The sequence below is a fragment of the Bombina bombina genome, chromosome 4, assembly GCF_027579735.1.
Source record: "Bombina bombina isolate aBomBom1 chromosome 4, aBomBom1.pri, whole genome shotgun sequence".
Lineage (NCBI taxonomy): Eukaryota > Metazoa > Chordata > Amphibia > Anura > Bombinatoridae > Bombina > Bombina bombina.
In genome coordinates this window covers 914,959,955-914,987,810 of record NC_069502.1, presented here as the reverse complement: position 1 = coordinate 914,987,810, position 27,856 = coordinate 914,959,955, and the positions used below count along the sequence as shown (strand labels likewise).

The following is a 27,856-nucleotide window of genomic DNA, read 5'->3' as shown; positions in this document are numbered from 1 at the left end:
GGAAGAAAAACTAAGTACATATATTTATAGATGTTCTGTATTGTAGACAACTAACTCAGCTCCTATTTCCTTAGGAGCATGATAAGTATATAGCTGCCAATGAAAGAAAAAAAGAAAAAAAAAACCTAAAATTACATATATTTATAAATGTTCTCTCTTTTAAACAAGTAACTCAGCTACTATTTCCATAGGAGCATAATGAGCATTTAGCTGCCACCCAATGGCGGCAATACAATAAAAACATAGTATTTATCAGGAGAATATATCCTGAAATGTAAGCTGTAAGTACATATATTAATAAATGTTCTTTATTTTAAAGAAGTAACTCAGCTCCTATACCTTTAGGAGCATGATTAACATATAGCCACCACCCAATGGCGGCAATACAATAAAATCATAGAATTAATCAGGAGAATACATCCTGAAAAGAAAACTAAGTACATATATTTATAACTGTTCATTATTTTAAACAAGTAACTCATCTCCTATTTCCTTAGGAGCATGATTAGTATTTAGTTGCCACCCGATGGCGGCAAATTTAATAAAAATGTATCAGGAGAATACATCCTGAAAAGAAAACTTCAGGAAAACTTCCATAAGACACTAAGAGGAGTAGCCTATGAGGCACAGACGATAGGAAAAAATCTCAATAAGAGAAAATGAAAATATAGTACTCTGAATAAAAAGTACAACTTATTATGAAACCTATGCGTCTTCCATGACAAGGACTTAAAGTAGTCTACATACACATATAAATAACTATGTGAATATATCATACGAGGACTCTAGAATATGCATGTCATAAAATAGAGCTTGCATTTTCCTTAGCTGCCAACAGATGGCGTCCGATATTAGAAAAAACTAATTTTTTTCAGGAGAAAAATGAAAAATAAAATTTTCATTTATATATTTCTGATTGAATACATTCAGTACACTTATTAGGGTAGATTTATCAAAGCAATTCGTCTGCAATTGCGGGCAAAATAACGCATACGCACCAATCGCCATATTTATGAAAGCAATCTGCGCCTATAATTGTGCAAATCTGAAAGAAACTTCTTCGCACTCCGCTTGCATTCGCCTAGGCGCACGGGCGTGCTCCCGAGTGCAACAATATATAGTAGAAATAGGCGTAATTTCACAGCCCGACCTACAAATACGCCCAGTTTCTTAATTTAGCATTGCTTTGCGCCGATAGGGAACTGAAATTTCTCCTTAAATTGCGTGTTCTATATTTCGCCATACAGACTGAGACAAACACCATTATCATACATGCTTTTACATCTTGTGATGTAGTACTTTCTTCTTTTAACTCATTTTTCAAAGGCTCGGCGCCAAGAAGAGACTGTTATGGTCAGAAATTTGCACTTCCAGAGGCGCATATGGGTACCAAGAGTTTATATATATATATATATATATATATATATATATATATATATATATATATATATATATATATATATATATCTCGATATATTGATTTCTGCGATCTTAAATTACCAACATATGGAAAAAACAGCACAGAAACATTATATAATATAAATATGCGCAAAATAGATACCTAAAAAACACTTTTATAATCAAGAAATGGCGGTGTTAATATTTATAGGGATGTACTGTGATAAATAGGGAGTAAATGCTTTTTCCGACAGGTGAAATTTATCATTATTACGCCCCAGCTCGCCTTTTACTAAACACGCAAAATTATATCTATTTTTTTTTTTATAAATTCAGGCGCACATGTTCGCTTCTCCGGAGGCGAGCTGCGGCGCAGTTACAGGCGAAGCACATACAGAGTTTGCCTAGCCTTTGATAAATCTACCCCTTAGTCCCCTCATTGTAGTATTATGTGAACACAAACATAAACAAACAACGAACACAGATATAAATAATAATGGGGATACATAAAAAACCTTCCAATCTTTGAAGAAAAAAAAAATTTACTTAGATAAATAACGCACTGAATACTCCGTTAAGGAGATGACTCAAGTGCTCAAACTTTACATGTCGAGGCGGAAAAACTGAACCGCTAATAAAAAATAACATTTCCAAAATGGTGCGCTTATTTAAACCTGCGGTTAAACCCCCTTTGCGGAGGTACCGCATAGCGAACCAAAAGTCAAATAGAGCCACAAAAATAACCGCTCTAATCCCCTTCTCTTAATAAAAGATACCATAGTTATTGCATTCATTTCCATGAAACTGATCTCAGAAATTGAGCGCACCGCTACAATATATATAGCCGACAGAATTTTCACAATCTGCTAAGAATGCAAGCAGGCTGCAGATATGTGCAGACACAAATTGTACCCAAATACATGGTTGGCGATGAGCACTTTGTGAGGGGTGTTAAGTACTATGTAAACTCTATTAGCCGAGGGCAGACATAACGGTTAGAGCCCTAACTGCGCAACAATAATTATGATCAGAGCTGCTTGCTCGATAATTATAGAACACACACCCACAATAAAACAGGGATAGAAGGAGAGAAAATTAATGTCGTCATGACACCTAGTCCCCACACACCATAAGTCCTGGGCTTGTCCTTAAAATAGCCCAGCAATGGAGCGGCAAAATCCCTGGCAGAAAAGCCAAATAGCTGCTCAGCCACAATAAAGTGGATATATATATATATATATATATATATATATATATATATATATATATATATATATATATGTGTAGATAGAGAGCACTCTCACTTTCCAAACTTAATGCCAGGGTGCCAGCAGATGAATATGCACAGTAAAGGAAGGCACTCACTGGTCTTTTTCTTCAAATTAACTTTAATAATCGTGACGTTTCGGGGACACACTCCCCTTCCTCAGACAAAGACAAACTAAAAGTGACTGGACTTATAAAGCCAAACAAACCCCTCCCAGTGAAAATTGCGCCAAAACGGTTACCATGGTGATCCTCAAAAACATTATAGTCATGTGATGAGTGTTACTCCTGTGAATTAGTGCTGTTCAACAAACTGTACAGTGTTCACACATATGTATATTGCAACATATATAAATATTCAAAAATTACATTAAGATGTGTGAAAAACAAACTGATATAAAAAACATACTGTATCAATAACCACATAAAGTGAACATATATTATGGTAAAAAGTATCGTGGGAATAAACTATACATTTTCTTGCTCTCAAAGTGAATGAAATGAATGAATATCTAAGTGTCCCTTAACATATCTTGTGTCCCTGAATCAGTGTAACAGTGTCTATATCAAAGTGTATGTGAACTATGTTATATACATAATACCAGCCTTCTGGATGTTCTAAATAAAAATTCTGATTGCCAAACCTAATCAGAAAATCTGAGTAAATATCTAAACATTAATTTAAGAAAATGTTAATTTAAGAAAATGTTGTAAGCAGCGTTAGAGGATCAAAAGTACTGGTCATTTCAAAAATAATAGACTAGCCAGTTACAGCAGATAATACATCCTATATCGTATCACACAAACCTGATATGGCAATGCGGTTATGAGACCAACTATCGGCTCGTTTGTTCAATGCATTCTAACGTAGCCCTTACTTCTTATTAGCTCTAGGGAATCTTACCAGTTCCTTCTCTGTCTTGTATACCCACAGGATCACCGTAAATACAACGGATCTGAGAGAACAGCGTGACCCCGCGATGAATATCTGCGACGCACACAGCCGGCTGGTGTACTGACGTCATGCAGCTGCGCGCTGTGTTGTGTATCAGGTAGTCATGGCGACGGTACACGCTGTAGGGAAGATCTCGTAGTGGGAATGCTCTTCCTTGAATTACTCACATACTGTGTGGTCCAGCATTATCAAATATATAATTTGAATTAAGTCTACAGGACTCAGAGTAACCAATTGACTACAGGACTCAGAGTAACCAATTGACTACGTGTGGTTGTATGTGTGGTACTGGACTCTAATCATTGTGTCTATAAACTATAGAGTGATTCAACAGCCCTACATATTCAACATATCTAATCAATCGGAGTGTGCCAAACATCAATGTTGCCAGTGATACACAATAAGCCAGACCTATATGATAAAATATATAATAAAGAAAGAAAGAAAGAAAAAATAATAAAGAAAGAAAAAATATTAACGATAAAATACAAAAATGAAATAAAATAAGGTAGGATAAATACAAATGAAAAAATGAAAAAATAGAAAAAATGAAAAATGAAAATAAATGAAATTAAATGAAATTTTTTATATCAGTTTGTTTTTCACACATCTTAATGTAATTTTTGAATATTTATATATGTTGCAATATACATATGTGTGAACACTGTACAGTTTGTTGAACAGCACTAATTCACAGGAGTAACACTCATCACATGACTATAATGTTTTTGAGGATCACCATGGTAACCGTTTTGGAGCAATTTTCACTGGGAGGGGTTTGTTTGGCTTTATAAGTCCAGTCACTTTTAGTTTGTCTTAGGAAGGGGAGTGTGTCCCCGAAACGTCACGATTATTAAAGTTAATTTGAAGAAAAAGACCAGTGAGTGCCTTCCTTTACTGTGCATATTCATCTGCTGGCACCCTGGCATTAAGTTTGGAAAGTGAGAGTGCTCTCTATCTACATATATTTATCCAACATTGCAGCACCCACAAGAGTTAGATTGCCTCTTCCAGTGAGGTTATCCTCAACAGTTCTTGTACTTTTTTACTTTTTTACTTTGTATACCACAAATTGACTGTGGTTACTCTAATACCAATTTTTATCACTTTACACAACACTGTGCACTGTGACACAGCCCAATGGATACAGACACTGGCAGCGAGGATACGCAAACCTTATCGTTCACAGACACAGATGCTGCCCGCATCCTATTTGAACAAGCGGAAGATATACAGTCCAGCACTGATTCTAGTAATTCAATCTTTCTAGCATTGCTGAAATTGAAGAAAAAAGAGATTGATTTAAAACTGCATGGCAGTTATCTCTCAGATTACTACCGGAAGAAGCTCATACCACGGGGATTTCGCATCAAAAATATTCCAACTATTGGGAGAACAAATATAGAATTCTGCAAGAGGTGGTGCGCTATTTTAAATAAGTGCTCTCTGGACCTCATCCTTCTAGTAACAGAGGAGGTGAGAACCCAACTAGACAAACTCAAGCAAGAAGTCTTGGAATATGAGAATACTAACACACAGAGATTGATAAGCGATACTAGCTCAGACTGGTTAAATCAATTACAAACACAATTGAAGGAATATAAAGAGGCCTTAATCTCCTTTAAGAACAGGAAGTTTCTAGCAGTGACCGAAGACCACAAAGAAAAAAGTGTATATAAGTGGATGACAAGTGTGGACGGCGATCACAGGGGTTATCGTCCAAGGAGACAGAGGAGATTCAGACAGTACACCAGAAGAAATCTCCAAACCGTGGATACTAGTTCTGGCACGGACTCTGATACCCCACAGCCCCCACAGGGACAGACGACACCATACAGAGGAAATACAAGGCCATTCAGTGGCAATCGACAACAGCAGCCTTTTTTAGGGGTGACCACTCGGTCTGCCATCAGGGGAAGAGGAGGCCACATCCAAGAAGAGGTGGTCAGAGGCAGACCACCATTCCTCTACCAACGTCCACCGAGACATTAATAGATAATAATTTAATCATTAATATCAGTGATCGGACCTTGACTGAACCAGAAATTCAGCTATTAAATAAAGGACTAAACTTTGTACCCACTAAAACCAGTGACCCATTTGATCTGTGGATTGACCAGCAAAAATTCCAGCGGTCACTACGACTCAAAGAACACTTTAATACCGGTCTTAGTTCAGAAATGGACATTCCCTTCCGCAAAGCCAGCAAGTTTGATCCGACTAGTTATAACCCCAGCATAAAGATATACTCCCGGTTGGTGAATACGGATATTGCAGAGATACCAAAAACAAGATTTCGGAACAACTTGACTAAAGAAGAATTTGATTCAATTAAAACACTGGCCACAGACCCTAAAATCATCATCCGCCCAGCGGACAAAGGAGGTGCAACAGTGATCATGAACTATTCATACTACCAATCAGAAATCAAGGGGCAACTGAGTGACACGATGACCTACAAACAGTTACACAGAAACCCAACTAAGGAGTTCCAGAAAGAAATTGAAACCCTGGTCAAAGAAGGAGTGATGCAGGGCTATATCGATGAAAAAATTGGGGGATTCTTAATTACTGAATTTCCTATCTGTCCCATATTATACACCTTGCCTAAGGTGCATAAAAATCTATCACAGCCACCAGGGAGACCAATTGTCTCGGCTCGGGGTTCCATCACATCACCACTATCCCAACTGATTGATTTCTTTTTACAACCATTGGTCAAGAATATGAGATCATATGTGAGGGACTCTATGGATCTCATTGGCAAATTAAAAGGCTTTAGGATGGAAGAGGAGTGGATCTTGGTAACAGCAGATGTGAATAGCCTCTATACGGTTATACCCCAACAAGAAGGAATTAAAATGGTAGCGAAAACCCTGAGCAGATATCCGTATGTGGGGCCACCAGCACACTTCCTATTACAAATTCTGGAGCTAAGCTTGAGACTAAACTATTTCAAATTTGAAAATTCATACTTTTGCCAAATAAAGGGAACCGCCATGGGTTCGAACGTTGCCCCTTCATTTGCTAATCTTTATATGGAAAACTATGAGGAAGAGATCATGAAGGTATTCCAGAAGAAAGAAGTCATCATGTACCAGCGCTATATAGATGACCTGTTCATTGTTTGGGGGGGGCACAAAAGAATCCCTACAAGAATGGTTTAACTACTTGAATGGATTGAACCACCCCATTCAGTTTAAAATGAGCTTTAGTGAAGAGAAGGTGGAGTTCCTGGATCTATGTATCTTTAGGGATGGTATGACTGTAGGAACAACATTATACCAGAAGCCTACAGATAGGAACTCGGTATTACACGCTCATAGCTGTCATCCTACATCACTATTAAAGGCCATACCACGGGGGCAGATGACAAGGGTCAACAGAAACAACAGCAATGCAGATGTCATGAAAACACAGCTAGAAGAAATGGCAAAGAAGTTTCTGGCCAGGGGCTACAAATGGGACTATCTCCTGGCATGTATGAAGGAACAGGATGTTCCCAAGGAGGGACCAACAAGGGATGATACACAAAGGATGACATTTGTAACTAGATACTGCCCAGATGTAAGGAACATTGGACAATGTCTGAGGACCCACTGGCATATCATTAAGGATGATACAGGTCTTCCGTTTGGTGAATGGGGAAGTCCAAGAGTGGGATTCAAGAGAAACCACAATCTGAGGGACCAACTGGTAATAACAGACCCCAAACATTGTTATGATAGAAAAACCTGGCTATCCTCTAACAAGAAAGGATGCTATCGTTGCAGTGGTTGCACTACCTGCCATGCGATGATTCCGGGGGCGACCTTCCATCATCCGTACACAAATGTAACTTTCAAGATACAACACTACTTGACCTGTACCACGACATATGTGGTTTACTTAATTAACTGCCCATGCGGTTTATTCTATGTAGGGAAAACAGTGGATGACATCCGCACCCGCATGGCGAACCATCGATCGGCCATTAGAACAGCCATTAAAAATCATGGCAGTGAACAACCGGTGGCACACCACTTTGCTATCAGTGGACACAGTGTACAGGATCTCAGATTCAAGCTCATAGACCATGTCCCTGTGCCCTCTAGGGGTGGGGACCGGGACAACAAATTACTACAAATCGAATCCAAGTGGACCTTCCGTCTCAATACCATACGCCCGAAGGGGCTGAACGTGAACCTGGACTGGCACTGTTTCCTTTGAACTATTGGGGACTCCTATGGATTTGCAGTGGACATCTATGAAGAAGTTAGAGTAGAAGACGGACTGTATGACTTAATCTTTTGAATTCTTCTTATGAGAGTTGACGATCCATTCATCTTCACTCTCAACCCTCTATTGTGTTTTTCCACTATTTTTTCTTCTTCTTTATTTTATTTTATTGTATGGCTTTGGGGTTTCCTTATCTATATCCTTATGGGATGTTCTGGGTTTTCTATGCACTTCTTTGTTTGGTTCTCTCACTCTCTTTATATCTTTTGGGATTCGGTGCACTTCTATCTACATTTATGTTTATTCACACATATATGTCCATTTATTTTCATTTAATTTCATTTATTTTCATTTTTTCTATTTTTTCATTTTTTCATTTGTATTTATCCTACCTTATTTTATTTCATTTTTGTATTTTATCGTTAATATTTTTTCTTTCTTTCTTTATTATTTTTTCTTTCTTTCTTTCTTTATTATATATTTTATCATATAGGTCTGGCTTATTGTGTATCACTGGCAACATTGATGTTTGGCACACTCCGATTGATTAGATATGTTGAATATGTAGGGCTGTTGAATCACTCTATAGTTTATAGACACAATGATTAGAGTCCAGTACCACACATACAACCACACGTAGTCAATTGGTTACTCTGAGTCCTGTAGTCAATTGGTTACTCTGAGTCCTGTAGACTTAATTCAAATTATATATTTGATAATGCTGGACCACACAGTATGTGAGTAATTCAAGGAAGAGCATTCCCACTACGAGATCTTCCCTACAGCGTGTACCGTCGCCATGACTACCTGATACACAACACAGCGCGCAGCTGCATGACGTCAGTACACCAGCCGGCTGTGTGCGTCGCAGATATTCATCGCGGGGTCACGCTGTTCTCTCAGATCCGTTGTATTTACGGTGATCCTGTGGGTATACAAGACAGAGAAGGAACTGGTAAGATTCCCTAGAGCTAATAAGAAGTAAGGGCTACGTTAGAATGCATTGAACAAACGAGCCGATAGTTGGTCTCATAACCGCATTGCCATATCAGGTTTGTGTGATACGATATAGGATGTATTATCTGCTGTAACTGGCTAGTCTATTATTTTTGAAATGACCAGTACTTTTGATCCTCTAACGCTGCTTACAACATTTTCTTAAATTAACATTTTCTTAAATTAATGTTTAGATATTTACTCAGATTTTCTGATTAGGTTTGGCAATCAGAATTTTTATTTAGAACATCCAGAAGGCTGGTATTATGTATATAACATAGTTCACATACACTTTGATATAGACACTGTTACACTGATTCAGGGACACAAGATATGTTAAGGGACACTTAAATATTCATTCATTTCATTCACTTTGAGAGCAAGAAAATGTATAGTTTATTCCCACGATACTTTTTACCATAATATATGTTCACTTTATGTGGTTATTGATACAGTATGTTTTTTATATCAGTTTGTTTTTCACACATCTTAATGTAATTTTTGAATATTTATATATGTTGCAATATACATATGTGTGAACACTGTACAGTTTGTTGAACAGCACTAATTCACAGGAGTAACACTCATCACATGACTATAATGTTTTTGAGGATCACCATGGTAACCGTTTTGGCGCAATTTTCACTGGGAGGGGTTTGTTTGGCTTTATAAGTCCAGTCACTTTTAGTTTGTCTTTGTCTGAGGAAGGGGAGTGTGTCCCCGAAACGTCACGATTATTAAAGTTAATTTGAAGAAAAAGACCAGTGAGTGCCTTCCTTTACTGTGTATATATATATATATATATATATATATATATATATATATATATATATATATATATATATATATACACACCCCTTAGGAAGGTCACAGTTCCCACTAGGATTCTGAATCTCTTAGTCCTTTCCATGCTAGACTCCAATCCTTCCTTGCAGGGAAAAAAACCCATAAAAGGATTAAATATCACCAACTTCAGGCATCCTCCATTGACAAAGGCAAAGAGAATGACTGGGGGTTATGGGTTACAATTAACAGCTTTGCTGGGGTGCTCTTTGCCTCCTCCTGCTGGCCAGGAGTTGAATATCCCACTAGTAATTGGAATGATGTTGTGGACTCTCCATGTCATAGGAAAGAAAACAAGTAGTCTAATGATTATTAATCTGTTGAAGAATACTTCTTATTCAAATTCAGTTTTATATTTAATTGATGTCAATAGGTTATTGCAGTACAGGATTTTTTTTTAATGTCATCTAAAACTGAAAGTAGGCAAAATCTCTTCTTATAGGTTTTCTTTATACACTACTACTCACAAATACAAATGCACCATAACTGTCTAATAGTTTTCTAACAAAAGGCAGCAACCAATAAATATAACACATGCAAGTGCATAAATGGTATAAATATAGTTAAACATTAATAAAAGCCTTAGTGCCCTTTCATACGTCTTTGCACAAACTACAAACAGTTCTACCTGTCTTCCCATGTATCCACACGCCATGTAAGTAAGTATTGGCTGCAGCATCATTTGTACAGTGGAAGCCTTTTTACTAAGGGTAGTTAAAATAGTGAACAATCCATCACCAACAGAAATCGCATCAAGTCCACCATGAAAATTTTCATGCTTTGTTAGGTGTAGGCCGCTTGCACCTAGAGAGAATATAAATAAAGAATTTCACTAACAGACTATCGCACAGCTTGGATTAAAAGTGATGGTAAACTCTCCCTTTTATAAAAACAGATCCAGAATGGTAGTGATATTTTAGATGGAGTTTAATTCATCAGTTGTAATGTACAGTAGATGCGCTATAAAACTTACTTTTTAATATAGATATGAAATTTCAAATACCCTGTTCTCCCCGACCACTTCAAAAGTAAATGTTTCTGTAAGCCAACACTTTGAATTGTTCCTCAATCAGCACTCTAGCTACAAAAAAAGGCGCCCAAAGGGGAGAGCGCTGATTGGAGAACAGTTCAAACCTTTAGCTCACAGAAAAATTGACTTTTAAAGTTGTCGGCGGAGCACCTAAATTTCATATCTACATTAAAAAGTTATAGCACAACTTCATTACAACTGATGAATTAAACTCCATCTAAAAACATAATTTATGCTTACCTGATAAATTCCTTTCTTCTGTAGTGTGATCAGTCCACGGGTCATCATTACTTCTGGGATATTACTCCTCCCCAACAGGAAGTGCAAGAGGATTCACCCAGCAGAGCTGCATATAGCTCCTCCCCTCTACGTCACTCCCAGTCATTCGACCAAGGACCAACGAGAAAGGAAAAGCCAAGGGTGAAGTGGTGACTGGAGTATAAATTAAAAAATATTTACCTGCCTTAAAAACAGGGCGGGCCGTGGACTGATCACACTACAGAAGAAAGGAATTTATCAGGTAAGCATAAATTATGTTTTCTTCTGTTAAGTGTGATCAGTCCACGGGTCATCATTACTTCTGGGATACCAATACCAAAGCAAAAGTACACGGATGACGGGAGGGATAGGCAGGCTCTTTATACAGAAGGAACCACTGCCTGAAGAACCTTTCTCCCAAAAATAGCCTCAGATGAAGCAAAAGTGTCAAATTTGTAAAATTTGGAAAAAGTATGAAGCGAAGACCAAGTTGCAGCCTTGCAAATCTGTTCAACAGAGGCCTCATTCTTGAAGGCCCAAGTGGAAGCCACAGCTCTAGTAGAATGAGCTGTAATTCTTTCAGGAGGCTGCTGTCCAGCAGTCTCATAAGCTAAACGAATTATGCTACGAAGCCAAAAAGAAAGAGAGGTAGCGGAAGCTTTTAGACCTCTCCTCTGCCCAGAGTAAATGACAAACAGAGAAGACGTTTGTCGAAATTCCTTAGTTGCCTGTAAGTAAAATTTTAGAGCACGGACTACATCCAGGTTGTGCAGTAGACGTTCCTTCTTTGAAGAAGGATTTGGGCATAAAGAAGGAACAACAATCTCTTGATTGATATTCCTGTTAGTAACTACCTTAGGTAAGAACCCAGGTTTAGTACGCAGGACTACCTTATCCGAATGAAAAATCAAATAAGGAGAATCACAATGTAAGGCTGATAATTCAGAGACTCTTCGAGCCGAGGAAATAGCCATTAAAAATAGAACTTTCCAAGATAACAACTTTATATCAATGGAATGAAGGGGTTCAAACGGAACGCCCTGTAAAACATTAAGAACAAGGTTTAAACTCCATGGTGGAGCAACAGTTTTAAACACAGGCTTAATCCTGGCCAAAGCCTGACAAAAAGCCTGGACGTCAGGAACTTCTGACAGACGTTTGTGTAACAGAATGGACAGAGCTGAGATCTGTCCCTTTAATGAACTAGCAGATAAACCCTTTTCTAAACCTTCTTGTAGAAAAGACAATATCCTAGGAATCCTAACCTTACTCCAAGAGTAACCTTTGGATTCACACCAATATAGGTATTTACGCCATATCTTATGGTAAATCTTTCTGGTAACAGGTTTCCTAGCCTGTATTAAGGTATCAATAACTGACTCAGAAAACCCACGTCTTGATAAAATCAAGCGTTCAATTTCCAAGCAGTCAGCTTCAGAGAAGTTAGATTTTGATGTTTGAAGGGACCCTGTATCAGAAGGTCCTGTTTCAGAGGTAGAGACCAAGGTGGACAGGATGACATGTCCACCAGGTCTGCATACCAAGTCCTGCGTGGCCACGCAGGTGCTATTAGAATCACTGATGCTCTCTCTTGTTTGATTCTGGCAATCAATCGAGGAAGCAACGGGAAGGGTGGAAACACGTAAGCCATCCTGAAGTCCCAAGGTGCTGTCAGAGCATCTATCAGGACTGCTCCTGGATCCCTGGATCTGGACCCGTAACGAGGAAGCTTGGCATTCTGTCGAGACGCCATGAGATCTCTCTCTGGTTTGCCCCAACGTCGAAGTATTTGGGCAAAGACCTCCGGATGAAGTTCCCACTCCCCCGGATGAAAAGTCTGACGACTTAAGAAATCCGCCTCCCAGTTCTCCACTCCCGGGATGTGGATTGCTGACAGGTGGCAAGAGTGAGACTCTGCCCAGCGAATTATCTTTGATACTTCCATCATAGCTAGGGAGCTTCTTGTCCCTCCCTGATGGTTGATGTAAGCTACAGTCGTGATGTTGTCCGACTGAAACCTGATGAACCCCCGAGTTGTCAACTGGGGCCAAGCCAGGAGGGCATTGAGAACTGCTCTCAATTCCAGAATGTTTATTGGCAGGAGACTTTCCTCCTGATTCCATTGTCCCTGAGCCTTCAGAGAATTCCAGACGGCACCCCAACCTAGAAGGCTGGCGTCTGTTGTTACAATTGTCCAGTCTGGTCTGCTGAAAGGCATCCCCCTGGACAGATGTGGCCGAGAAAGCCACCATAGAAGAGAATTTCTGGTCTCTTGATCCAGATTCAGAGAAGGGGATAAGTCTGAGTAATCCCCATTCCACTGACTTAGCATGCACAGTTGCAGTGGTCTGAGGTGTAAGCGTGCAAAGGGTACTATGTCCATTGCCGCTACCATTAAGCCGATTACCTCCATGCATTGAGCCACTGACGGTGTTGAATGGAATGAAGGGTGCGGCAAGCACTTTGAAGTCTTGTTAGCCTGTCCTCTGTCAGGTAAATCTTCATTTTTACAGCATCTATAAGAGTCCCCAGGAAGGGAACTCTTGTGAGTGGAACGAGTGAACTTTTCTTTTCGTTCACCTTCCATCCATGTGACCTTAGAAATGCCAGCACTAACTCTGTATGAGACTTGGCAGTTTGAAAGCTTGAAGCTTGTATCAGAATGTCGTCTAGGTATGGAGCTACCGAGATTCCCCGCGGTCTTAGTACCGCCAGAAGAGCACCCAGAACCTTTGTGAAGATTCTTGGAGCTGTAGCCAATCCGAATGGAAGAGCCACAAACTGGTAATGCCTGTCTAGGAAGGCAAACCTTAGGTACCGATAATGATCTTTGTGAATCGGTATGTGAAGGTAAGCATCTTTTAAATCTACAGTGGTCATGTACTGACCCTCTTGGATCATAGGTAAAATTGTCCGAATAGTCTCCATTTTGAACGATGGAACTCTTAGGAATTTGTTTAGGATCTTTAAGTCCAGGATTGGTCTGAAAGTTCCCTCTTTTTTGGGAACCACAAACAGATTTGAGTAAAACCCCTGTCCCTGTTCCGATCGTGGAACTGGATGGATTACTCCCATTAACAAGAGCTCTTGTACGCAGCGTAGAAACGCCTCTTTCTTTGTCTGGATTGTTGACAATCTTGACAGATGAAATCTCTCTTGGAGGAGAGTATTTGAAGTCCAGAAGGTATCCCTGAGATATTATCTCTAGCGCCCAGGGATCCTGAACATCTCTTGCCCAAGCCTGGGCGAAGAGAGAAAGTCTGCCCCCCACTAGATCCGATCCCGGATCGGGGGCCCTCAATTCATGCTGTTTTAGGGGCAGCAGCAGGTTTCCTAGTCTGCTTGCCCTTGTTCCAGGACTGGTTAGGTTTCCAGCCTTGTCTGTAGCGAGCAACAGCTCCTTCCTGTTTTGGTGCAGAGGAAGTTGATGCTGCTCCTGCTTTGAAATTACGAAAGGAACGAAAATTAGACTGTCTAGTCTTGGCTTTGGCTTTGTCCTGAGGCAGGGCATGGCCTTTACCTCCTGTAATGTCAGCGATAATTTCTTTCAACCCGGGCCCGAATAAGGTCTGCCCTTTGAAAGGTATATTAAGCAATTTAAACTTAGAAGTAACATCAGCTGACCAGGATTTTAGCCACAGCGCCCTGCGTGCCTGAATGGCGAATCCTGAATTCTTCGCCGTAAGTTTAGTAAGATGTACTACGGCCTCCGAAATGAATGAATTAGCTAGTTTAAGGACTCTAAGCCTGTCCGTAATGTCGTCCAGAGTAGCTGAACCAATGTTCTCTTCCAGAGACTCAATCCAGAATGCCGCTGCAGCCGTAATCGGCGCAATGCATGCAAGGGGTTGCAATATAAAACCTTGTTGAACAAACATTTTCTTAAGGTAACCCTCTAACTTTTTATCCATTGGATCTGAAAAGGCACAGCTATCCTCCACCGGGATAGTGGTACGCTTAGCTAAGGTAGAAACTGCTCCCTCCACCTTAGGGACCGTTTGCCATAAGTCCCTTGTGGTGGCGTCTATTGGAAACATTTTTCTAAATATCGGAGGGGGTGAGAACGGCACACCGGGTCTATCCCACTCCTTAGTAACAATTTCAGTAAGTCTCTTAGGTATAGGAAAAACCTCAGTACTCGTCTGTACCGCAAAATATTTATCCAACCTACACATTTTCTCTGGTATTGCAACTGTGTTACAATCATTCAGAGCCGCTAACACCTCCCCTAGTAATACACGGAGGTTTTCCAGTTTAAATTTAAAATTTGAAATATCTGAATCCAGTCTGTTTGGATCAGAACCGTCACCCACAGAATGAAGTTCTCCGTCCTCATGTTCTGCCACCTGTGACGCAGTGTCTGACATGGCCCTAATATTATCAGCGCACTCTGTTCTCACCCCAGAGTGATCACGCTTACCTCTTAGTTCTGGTAATTTAGCCAAAACCTCAGTCATAACAGTAGCCATATCCTGTAATGTGATTTGTAATGGCCGCCCAGATGTACTCGGCGCTACAATATCACGCACCTCCCTCTGAGCGGGAGATGTAGGTACTGACACGTGAGGCGAGTTAGTCGGCATAACTCTCCCCTCGTTGTTTGGTGAAATTTGTTCAATTTGTACAGATTGACTTTTATTTAAAGTAGCATCAATACAGTTAGTACATAAATTTCTATTGGGCTCCATTTTGGCATTGCAACAAATGACACAGGTATCATCCTCTGAATCAGACATGTTTAACACACTAGCAAATAAACTTGCAACTTGGAAATAAAATTCAATTAGAATAATATTAAAACGTACTGTGCCTTTAAGAAGCACAGAAGATCTATGACAGTTGAAAATTAATAAATTGAAACAGTTATAGCCTCAATCCTTGTAAACAACACAACTTTAGCAAAGGTTTAATCCCATTAGCAAAGATAACAAATTCTGAAAGCAGGAAACAAATTACAGAATAAACGTTTTTTATCTCAGTCAAACTATAATTCTCACAGCTCTGCTGAGAGAAATTACCTCCCTCAAAATAAGTTTTGAAGACCCCTGAGCTCTGTAGAGATGAACCGGATCATGCAGGGAATACAATGAGTTGCTGACTGAAATATTTGATGCGTAGTAAAAGCGCCAAAAAAAAACGGCCCCTCCCCCTCACACACAGCAGTGAGGGAGAACAGAAACTGTCAGAAAACAGATTAAGCAAACTGCCAAGTGGAAAAATAGTGCCCAAACATTTATTCACTCAGTACCTCAGTAAATGAAAACGATTTTACATTCCAGCAAAAACGTTAAACATAATCTCTAGTTATTAAACAGCTTTATGTATTTCTTACAGTGTAATTCTAGTGAAGTACCATTCCCCAGAATACTGAAGTGTAAAGTATACATACATGACATTATATCGGTATGGCAGGATTTTCTCATCAATTCCATTGTCAGAAAATAAAAACTGCTACATACCTCTATGCAGATTCATCTGCCCGCTGTCCCCTGATCTGAAGTTTACCTCTCCTCAGATGGCCGAGAAACAGCAATATGATCTTAACTACTCCGGCTAAAATCATAACAAAAACTCTGGTAGATTCTTCTTCAAACTCTGCCAGAGAGATAATAACACACTCCGGTGCTATTTTAAAATAACAAACTTTTGATTGAAGATATAAAACTAAGTATAATCACCATAGTCCTCTCACACATCCTATCTAGTCGTTGGGTGCAAGAGAATGACTGGGAGTGACGTAGAGGGGAGGAGCTATATGCAGCTCTGCTGGGTGAATCCTCTTGCACTTCCTGTTGGGGAGGAGTAATATCCCAGAAGTAATGATGACCCGTGGACTGATCACACTTAACAGAAGAAATATCACTAACAATCCGGGGAGAGTTTACCATTACTTTTTGATTAAAGTACTTGGATCACAAATTAAATGGATATAAAACAGTACTTCTATAGTAACAATTATTATTATTTTAGATTAAAGTAAACATAAAAAGAAACAGATTGTGTTTAAAGAAAATAAAACCAATTATTCGTTTTCTTGCAAAATAAACACTTAGAAATTCACAGCTAAATAAGGAAGCAGACATTGCAAGTTTTCTGTAACACTATTTTTGCAGTGGACGTCCTATATTGATCATGAGCTATTTATGTTTTTTCCTAGAAACACTATAATTTTGCCTTCTTGTTGAGGCCTCCTCCTCGAGGGGCTGGGACAGGAAGTAAAGGATACTGCAGAAATTAAATAGAAGAAAAGGATTTAACAGTAAAATCCTTTAAAAATTATTAATACATATTGCAATGATTTCTATTAAATATAAGACACTACTTAGTGCTTTTTTCCTTATTACAATGAAACAGGCTGTTTAACATCTCTAAGTATTTAGTAAACATTTTGAAACTTACAATCAATTCTCAAAGGTTTTTACTAAATTAAAAATGTACACACTTACCAATAATCATTGCCATTGCGCTGCTGTTACACTGGCCTAAGGCAGACAGTATCTGGCTCATAATTTGCTGGTTGGCTAGCACCAAATCTGCCACATAGGCTGTGGAGTTTTGTGTAGTAGAAGAATTACTATTAGAATCCTTTCCCCCGTAGACTTTTTCTTCATCTGAGACACTGTCAGTGGTACTATTTACAACAGGTGCACGAGCACTAAATTCTTTATTACTAGACAAGGGAAGCTGAACCAAAATGTTGACTAATTTAAGTAAATCAAACATAAGCTGGTCTCTTGTCATTTCACCACAAAAAGCCTTTGCATCACCAGGACGGATAATGTTAGCAAAAAGTCCACCAAAACAGGCCCTTGCACCAACAGAACTGTCAGATCCACTTCGGGACACCACTTTGTCAGAACATGTTATATAGTGATGGACCAGAAAGGTTACAGATTCAATTACTGAAGAGATGGTGCTCACTGAGACAACCTCAAAATTCTGTTCCAAAGTGAATTCTAGAAGCTTCACCTGGGCATCCAGTGGCCCCTGGCCGGTTTGAAAAGCTCCCCTACAGAAGAAAGAAGAGCATTCATCAACTCTCTACATTTCATTTTAGATACATTTATTTTCAATGCTTCTTACAAGAAACACACAACATTCATCAACAATAGAGCTTGCTTCTTAAAGGGGGTGACAACAACATGTCAATTGCAACTGCAATCTTTACATATATATCTTATTCTAGCCTTGTCTAGACTCCTTAATATGTAGCAGGATCCTTCCTTTTTTTCTGGCTGATTTTGTAGTTTGATATACATTTCTAAAGGTTTAATTTAAAAGGATAAAATGGCTATTTAATGACTACAGACTATAATTAGTAAATACTTATCAAAATGAGACCATTCACACATATGTATTGCAGAATACACTTGTGTCTCTATTAAAAATAAAATGATTGAAAACGATTGCTCATTGCCTAGGAGACAGCTGAGCCGTGCACTAACTTTGCAGTTCATTGCTCAGCTGCAGAACATTGTCTTGCAAAAGCACAGATGAAATATTTGGTAAAAAAGGTAGAATTTCTAAATACGCAACTTATTCTGAAATCCAAACATTTTAATTAATGTTTTTTTAAACAATAAAATTATCAAACATTACTATTTCCTGCCTGTAAGTCATAATGTTTTCTGCCTGTGTCTTTTGTTTGTTTGTGTTCTAAAAATATCTTTTTGAGGGTACTATATATACAAAAGTATTACAAATCATATAAAACTACCTTTAGGTTGCATGTATAGGCTGTATAATGACATGTAAATATTGCCTAAACGATATTAGATATTGATGTTTATACTTGGCCCCAACTCCTCTCAAAACTGTGCCATTTTTAACACATGCAAATATTCCAAAATCCAAACTATTGCAAAATCCAAACCTTTTCCAGTTACAAGCAGTTTGGATAAAGGGTTTTCTACCAGTAGAAGCATAGGACACAAATAAATGGTAAACTTGTTGATTGAATTAGAGGATTGGGGAATTACTACTATTTACAAGAGTAAACACTACAAAAACTAATGAGAACATTTAAATGGTCTGTTACAAAAGTTTGCTAGATACAAAACTCATTTTTTACTCCAGAGCTTTTCAGCTGTACAATGTTTATTTAAGGTCACGTGAACTTAAACAAAAAAAAAAAGTTTAAGTGTGGAATAGAAGCAGTGCCAAATATGCTCATTATTCTTCCTACCTTACATGCAAATTTCACAAGCCCACCTTCTGCCATGAGGACTGCATATTGTTGATATAAAGGGACAAGTCATAATTAGACATTCTCGATTTAGACAGAGCATAACATTTTTAACAACTTTCCAATTTAATTCTATTTCATTTGCTTCCTTCTCTTATTATCCATTGCTGAAAGGTGTATCTAGGAAAGCTCAGGAGCAGAAAAGAACCTAGGTTCTAGCTGCTGATTGGTGGCTGCATATATATATATATATATATATATATATATATATATATATATATACACACACACACACACACACCGATTGTCAATGGCTCATCCATGTGTTCAGTTAGAAACCAGTAGTGCATTGCTGCTCCTTCAACAAATGATACCAAGAGAATGAAGCAAATTCGATAATAGACGTACACTGGAAAGTTGTTTAAAATTGTATGTTCTACCCAAGTCATAATAGAAAATTTTGGGGTTTCATGTCCCTTTAAATATGCTGCAGTTTGCATGACCCCACTGCATAGTACAGAGGAAGATGCTTTTATATTTTGGAGATGTCTGTTGCCTATCTTCTGTGGGGAAAAAACATAATTTATGTAAGAACTTACCTGATAAATTCATTTCTTTCATATTAGCAAGAGTCCATGAGCTAGTGACGTATGGGATATACATTCCTACCAGGAGGGGCAAAGTTTCCCAAACCTCAAAATGCCTATAAATACACCCCTCACCACACCCACAAATCAGTTTAACGAATAGCCAAGAAGTGGGGTGATAAGAAAAAAGTGCGAAAGCATAAAAAATAAGGAATTGGAAAAATTGTGCTTTATACAAAAAAATCATAACCACCACAAAAAAGGGTGGGCCTCATGGACTCTTGCTAATATGAAAGAAATGAATTTATCAGGTAAGTTCTTACATAAATTATGTTTTCTTTCATGTAATTAGCAGGAGTCCATGAGCTAGTGACGTATGGGATAATAAATACCCAAGATGTGGAACTTCCACGCAACAGTCACTAGAGAGGGAGGGATAAAATAAAGACAGCCAATTCCGTTGAAAAAATAATCCACAACCCAAATCAAAAAGTTTTAATCTTATAATGAAAAAAACTGAAATTATAAGCAGAAGAATCAAACTGAAACAGCTGCCTGAAGTACTTTTCTACCAAAAACTGCTTCAGAAGAAGAAAACACATCAAAATGGTAGAATTTAGTAAAAGTATGCAAAGAAGACCATGTTGCTGCTTTGCAAATCTGATCAACCGAAGCTTCATTCCTAAACGCCCAGGAAGTAGAAACTGACCTAGTAGAATGAGGCGTAATCCTTTGAGGCGGAGTTTTACCCGACTCGACATAAGCATGATGAATCAAAGACTTTAACCAAGACGCCAAAGAAATGGCAGAGGCCTTCTGACCTTTCCTGGAACCGGAAAAGATAACAAATAGACTAGAAGTCTTTCGGAAATCTTTAGTAGCTTCAACATAATATTTCAAAGCTCTAACTACATCCAAAGAATGTAACTATCTTTCCTTAGAATTCTTAGGATTAGGACACAATGAAGGAACCACAATTTCTCTACTAATGTTGTTAGAATTCACAACTTAAAAATGTAAATGAAGTCCGCAACACCACCTTATCCTGATGAAAAATCAGAAAAGGAGATTCACAAGAAAGAGCAGATAACTCAGAAACTCTTCTAGCAGAAGAGATGGCCAAAAGGAACAACACTTTCCAAGAAAGTAATTTAATATCCAGAGAATGCATAGGTACAAACGGAGGAGCTTGTAAAGCCCCAGAACCAAATTCAAACTCCAAGGAGGAGAGATTGACTTAATGACAGGTTTTATACGAACCAAAGCCTGTACAAAACAATGAATATCAGGAAGATTAGCAATCTTTCTGTGAAACAGCACAGAAAGAGCAGAAATTTGTCCTTTCAAAGAACTTGCAGACAAACCTTTATCCAGACCATCCTGAAGAAACTGTAAAATTCTAGGAATTCTAAAAGAATGCCAAGAAAAATGATGAGAAGAACACCAAGAAATGTAAGTCTTCCAGACTCGATAATATATCTTCCTAGACACAGATTTACGAGCCTGTAACATAGTATTAATTACGGAGTCAGAGAAACCTCTATGACTGAGAATCAAGCGTTCAATCTCCATACCTTCAAATTTAATGATTTGAGATCCTGATGGAAAAAAGGACCTTGAGATAGAAGGTCTGGTCTTAATGGAAGAGTCCAAGGTTGGCAAGTAGCCATCCGAACAAGATCTGCATACCAAAACCTGTGAGGCCATGCTGGAGCCACCAGCAGAACAAACGAACGCTCTTTTAGAATCTTGTAGATCACTCTTGGAAGAAGAACTAGAGGCGGAAAGATATAGGCAGGATGATACTTCCAAGGAAGTGACAATGCATCCATTGCCTCCGCCTGAGGATCCCTGGATCTGGACAGATACCTGGGAAGTTTCTTGTTTAGATGAGAGGCCATCAGATCTATTTCTGGAAGTCCCCAGATTTGAACAATCTGAAGAAATACCTCTGGGTGAAGAGACCATTCGCCCGGATGCAACGTTTGGCGACTGAGATAATCCGCTTCCCAATTGTCTATACCTGGGATGTGAACCGCAGAAATTAGACAGGAGCTGGATTCCGCCCATACAAGTATCCAAGATACTTCTTTCATAGCCAGAGGACTGTGAGACCCTCCTTGATGATTGACATATGCCACGGTTGTGACATTGTCCGTCTGAAAACAAATGAACGATTCTCTCTTCAGAAGAGGCCACGACTGAAGAGCTCTGAAAATCGCACGGAGTTCCAAAATGTTGATTGGTAATCTCGCCTCCTGAGATTCCCAAACCCCCTGCGCTGTCAGAGACCCCCATACAGCTCCCCAACCTGTCAGACTCGCATCTGTTGAGATCACAGTACAGGTTGGAAGAACAAAAGAAGCCCCTTGAACTAAACGATGGTGATCTGTCCACCACGTCAGAGAGTGTCGTACAATCTGATTTAAAGATATTAACTGATATCTTTGTATAATCCCTGCACCACTGGTTCAGCATACAAAGCTGAAGAGGTCGCATGTGAAAACGAGCAAAGGGGATCGCGTCCGATGCAGCAGTCATAAGACCTAGAATTTCCATGCATAAGGCTACCGAAGGGAATGATTGAGACTGAAGGTTTCGACAAGCTGAAACCAATTTCAGACGTCTCTTGTCCGTTAGAGACAAAGTCATGTACACTGAATCGATTTGGAAACCTAAACAGGTTACCCTTGTCTGAGGAATCAATGAACTCTTTGGTAAATTGATCCTCCAACCATGTTCTTGAAGAAACGACACAAGTCGATTCGTATGAAATTCTGCTAAATGTGAAGACTGAGCAAGTACCAAGATATCGTCCAAATAAGGAAATACCACAATACCCTGTTCTCTGATTACAGATAGAAGGGCACCGAGAACCTTTGAAAAAATCCTTGGAGCTGTTGCTAGGCCGAACGGCAGAGCCACAAACTGGTAATGCTTGTCTAGAAAAGAGAATCTCAGAAACTGAAAGTGATCTGGATGAATCGGAATATGCATCTTGTAAATCTATTGTGGACATATAATGCCCTTGCTGAACAAAAGGCAGAATAGTCCTTATAGTTACCATTTTGAATGTTGGTATCCTTACATAACGATTCAATATTTTTAAATCCAGAACTGGTCTGAAGGAATTCTCCTTCTTTGGTACAATGAAAAGATTTGAGTAAAACCCCAGACCCTGTTCCAGAACTGGAACTGGCACAATTACTCCAGCCAACTCTAGATCTGAAACACATTTCAGAAATGCTTGAGCCTTCACTGGATTTATTGGAATGCGAGAAAGAAAAAATCTTCTTGCAGGAGGCCTTACCTTGAAACCTATTCTGTACCCTTGTGAAACAATCTTCTGAATCCAAAGACTGTGAATCGAATTGATCCAAATTTCTTTGAAAAATCGTAATCTGCCCCCTACCAGCTGTGCTGGAATGAGGGCCGCACCTTCATGTGGACTTCAGAGCTGGCTTTGGCTTTCTGAAAGGCTTGGATTTATTCCAGACTGGAGATGGTTTCCAAACAGAAACTGTTCCTTTAGGGGAAGGATCAGGCTTCTGGTTCCTTATTCTGACGAAAGGAACGAAAACGATTAGCAGCCCTATATTTACCTTTAGATTTTTTATCCTGAGGTAAAAAAGTTCCTTTCCCCTAAGTAACAGTTGAAATAATAGAATCCAACTGGGAACCAAACAAATTATTACCTTGGAAAGAAAGGGAAAGCAAAGTTGACTTAGAAGACATATCTGCATTCCAAGTTTTAAGCCATAAAGCTCTTCTAGCTAAAATAGCTAAAGACATATACCTGACATCAACTCTAATGATATCAAAGATGGCATCACAAATAAAGTTATTAGCATGTTGAAGAAGTTTAACAATGCTATGAGTATTATGATCTGACACTTGTTGTGCCAAAGCCTCCAACCAAAAAGTGGAGGCTGCCGCAACATCAGCCAAAGAAATAGCAGGCCTAAGAAGATTACCTGAACATAAATAAGCTTTCCTTAGAAAGGATTCAGTTTTCCTATCTAAAGGATCCTTAAAGGAAGTATTATCTGCGGTAGGAATAGTAGTACGTTTAGCGAGAGTAGAGATAGCCCCATCAACTTTAGGGATTTTGTCCCAAAACTCTAATCTGTCAGATGGCACAGGATACAATTTCTTAAACCTTTTAGAAGGAGTAAATGAATTACCCAGATTATTCCATTCCCTAGAAATTACTTCAGAAATAGCATCGGGGACAGGAAAAACTTCCGGAATAACTAAAGGAGGTTTAAAAACCGAATTTAAACGCTTAGTAGATTTAGTATCAAGAGGACTAGGTTCCTCCATCTCTAATGCGATTAAAACTTCTTTAAGTAAAGAACGAATAAATTCCATTTTAAATAAATATGAAGATTTATCAGTGTCAATATCTGAGACAGAATCCTCTGAACCAGAAAAATCATCATCAGAAACAGACAAATCAGAATGATGATGTTCATTTAAAAATTCATCTGAAAAATGTGAAGTTTTAAAAGACCTTTTACGTTTACTGGAAGGAGGAATAACAGACATAGCCTTCCTAATAGATTTAGAAACAAAATCTCTTATATTAACAGGAACATCCTGAGTATTAGATGTTGATGGAACAGCAGCAGGTAATGGGATATTACTAATGGAAATACTATCTGCATTAGCAAGTTTATCATGACATTCATCACAAACTACAGCCGGAGGAACAGTTACCACAAGTTTACAGCAAATACACTTAACTTTGGTAGAACCAGCATCAGGCAGCGTTTTTCCAGAAGTAGCTTCTGATCCAGGGTCAATCTGAGACATCTTGCAATATGTAAGAGAAAAACAACATATAAAGCAAAATCTATCAAATTCCTTAAAAGACAGTTTCAGGAATGGGAAAAAATGCCAATGAACAAGCCTCTAGCAACCAGAAGCAAATGAAAAATGAGACTTAAATAATGAGAAAAAAGGTGGAGACAATAATGACGCCCACATTTTTTAGCACCAAAAAAAGACGCCCACATTATTGGCGCCTAAATGCTTTTGGCGCCAAGAATGACGCCACATCCGGTGACCAACATTTTTGGCGCAAAAACGTCAAAAAAATGACGCAAACACAAACAACTTCTGGCGACAAGTATGACGCCGGAAATGACAAAGAAATTTTTTGCGCCAAAAAAGTCCGCGCCAAGAATGACGCAATAAAATGAAGAATTTTCAGCCCCCGCGAGCCTAACAGCCCACAGGGAAAAAAGTCAATTTAAGGTAAGAAAAAAATGATTTATTCATATGCATTATCCCAAATAATGAAACTGACTGTCTGAAATAAGGAATATTGATCATCCTGAATCAAGGCAAATAAATGTTTAAACACATATATTTAGAACTTTATATAAAAGTGCCCAACCATAGCTTAGAGTGTCACAAAAAATAAGACTTACTTACCCCAGGACACTCATCTACATGTAGTAGAAAGCCAAACCAGTACTGAAATGAGAATCAGTAGAGGTAATGGTATATAAGAGTATATCGTCGATCTGAAAAGGGAGGTAAGAGATGAATCTCTACGACCGATAACAGAGAACCTATGAAATAGATCCCGTAGAAGGAGACCATTAAATTCAAATAGGCAATACTCTCTTCACATCCCTCTGACATTCACTGCGCACTGAGAGGAAAACCGGGCTCCAGCCTGCTGCGAAGCGCATATCAACGTAGAATCTAGCACAAACTTACTTCACCACCTCCACGGGAGGCAAAGTTTGTAAAAACTTATTTGTGGGTGTGGTGAGGGGTGTATTTATAGGCATTTTGAGGTTTGGGAAACTTTGCCCCTCCTGGTAGGAATGTATATCCCATACGTCACTAGCTCATGGACTCTTGCTAATTACATGAAAGAAAAATTTATGCTTACCTGATAAATGCTTTTCTTACCTGGCATGGAGAGTCCACAAATCTATTCTAATTACTAGTGGGAATTCAACTCCTGGCCACAAGGAGGAGGCAAAGAACACCCCAGCAAAGCTATTAAAGGGACATGAAACCTACATTTTTTCTTTCATGATTTAGAAAGAGAATGCCATTTTAAACATCTTCCTAATTTACTTATATTATCTCATTTGTTTTATTCTCTTGATATTCTTTGCTGAAGAGCATATCTAGATATGCTCAGTAGCTGCCGATTGGTTGCTGCACATAGAAGCCTCGTGTGATTGGCTCACCATGAGCATTGCTTTTTCTTCAACTAAGGATATCTAAAAAATGAAGCAAAATAAAAAATAGAAGTAAATTGTAATGTTGTTTACATTTCTATTCTCTATCTGAATCATGAAAGAAAGATTTTGGGTTTAGTGGCCCTTTAAGTACCACTCCCACTTCCTATAAACCCCCAGTCATTCAGTCAAGGGAATACGGAAAGAGAAGAGAGGATACCAAGAGTATAGGTGCCTGAGGTTTAGAAAATGATGATAGCCTTCTTAAAATTTAAAGGCGGGTCGTGGACTCTCCATTCCAGGAAAGAAAATAATTTATCAGATAAGCATAGATTTTGTTTTCTTTCCAATGGCATGGAAAGTCCACGAATCCATTCCAATTACTAGTGGGAATCAATACCCAAGCTAGAGGACACAGAATGGAAAGGAGGGAGAACAAGACAGGCGGACCTAAACAGAAGGGACCACTGCTTGAAGAACTTTCCTCCCAAAAGAAACTGCAGTTGAGGCAAAAAACATGGAAATTGAAAAATTTGGAAAAGAATGCAATGAGGACCAAGTATTGAATTGCTGCACAGAGGGCCCCTGAATAAAAGCCCAGGAAGAAGAGACAACCCTAATGAAACGAGCAGTAATCCTCTCAGAAGACAGTAGCCCAGTTGTCTCATAAGCCAATCGAATAACATTTCTCAACCAAAAGGAAGAGAAGAAGTGTCTTTCTGGCCCTTAAAGGGACAGTATAGACTCATATTTTTTATTTGCATAAAAGTTTTGAAGATCTATTTATATAGACCATAAAGTTGTTGTTTTTTTTACCAATGTATAGTTTTGCTGATTTTTAAATAACATTGCTTTGATTTTCAGACTCCTAACCAGGCCACAAAGTTTTAGGAGAATACCGTCAGCTACCTTCGCCAGCTTGCTCCTGTTTGTGTAGTCTTTTCATATGCAAAAGAAGGGGGAGTGTCTTATCTCCCACTTGCAGTGGGCTTTCCAGCTACCTTTTCAACAGAGCTAAACATAGAGCTTCTAAGTAAGTTTTTAAACCGTTTTATACTGGATTTTTATATCCGTATCTGTGCGTCTTACTATTTATAGTCTTGTATATTACATGCAGTTATATGAAAATTTGTGTATACTGTCCCTTTAAGTCTACCAGAGAATACAACAAATATGGTAGAAGATAGTAAAAAAAAAACTCTAGTGACTTACAGATAGAACTTCAGAGCATGCACAACATCCATGTTATGCAACAGATGTTCCTCATGAAAAAAAGGATTAGGACAGAACGAAGAAACAATTTCTTGATTGATATTGCGGTCCGAAACCATCTTAGGAAAAAATCCCAAATTTGGTATGAAGGACCCCCTCATCCACATGAAAAAAGAGAAGGCGGATCACACTGCAGAGCCAAAAACTGAGACACTACAAGCAGAAGAAACAGTGAGAAGGAACACAACCTTCCAGACAACTTAAAAGCAACAGATTGCATAGGCTGAAATGGAGCCTGCTGCAGAACCCTAAGAACAAGATTAAGGCTCCATGGAGGAGCAACAGACTTAAACAGAGGCCTGATTCTGACCAATGCCTGAACAAAAGATTTAAAGACATATGGCAAAAAAATTGAAATGGCAGAGATCTGGCCCTTCAGATAACAGACTGTCAAGCCCTTCTCCAGGCTCTACTGAAGACAGACAGAATGCAAGAAGCCCTCACCCGACTCCAAGCGCAATCCCTAGAATCACACCAGTAAAAAGGTATGTATGCCACACCTTATGGAAAATCTTGAGCTATACCAGCTTACAAGTAAGTATCATGGTATCAATCACCTTTCGGAAAAACCTTGACTAGACAAGAAAAGGCATACAATTTCAAAGCAGTCAGATTCAGAGAATCTAGGTTGGGATGTAGGAA

General features: G+C 38.8%; 1 protein-coding gene across 7 annotated transcripts in view; it reads right to left on the bottom strand.

Annotated features, from left to right (window-relative positions):
- Nucleotides 1–27,856, bottom strand: part of BIRC6 (baculoviral IAP repeat containing 6) — an 854,588-nt gene that overhangs the window by 361,353 nt on the left and 465,379 nt on the right. For all 7 annotated transcript variants that reach the window (XM_053711846.1, XM_053711848.1, XM_053711852.1 and 4 more), the window contains exons 46-47: nt 17,411–17,973; nt 10,305–10,480 (exon numbers count right to left, since the gene is read on the bottom strand). In XM_053711846.1, coding sequence (XP_053567821.1) covers nt 10,305–10,480; nt 17,411–17,973 — 739 coding nt within the window. The remainder of the gene's footprint in view (nt 1–10,304; nt 10,481–17,410; nt 17,974–27,856) is intronic.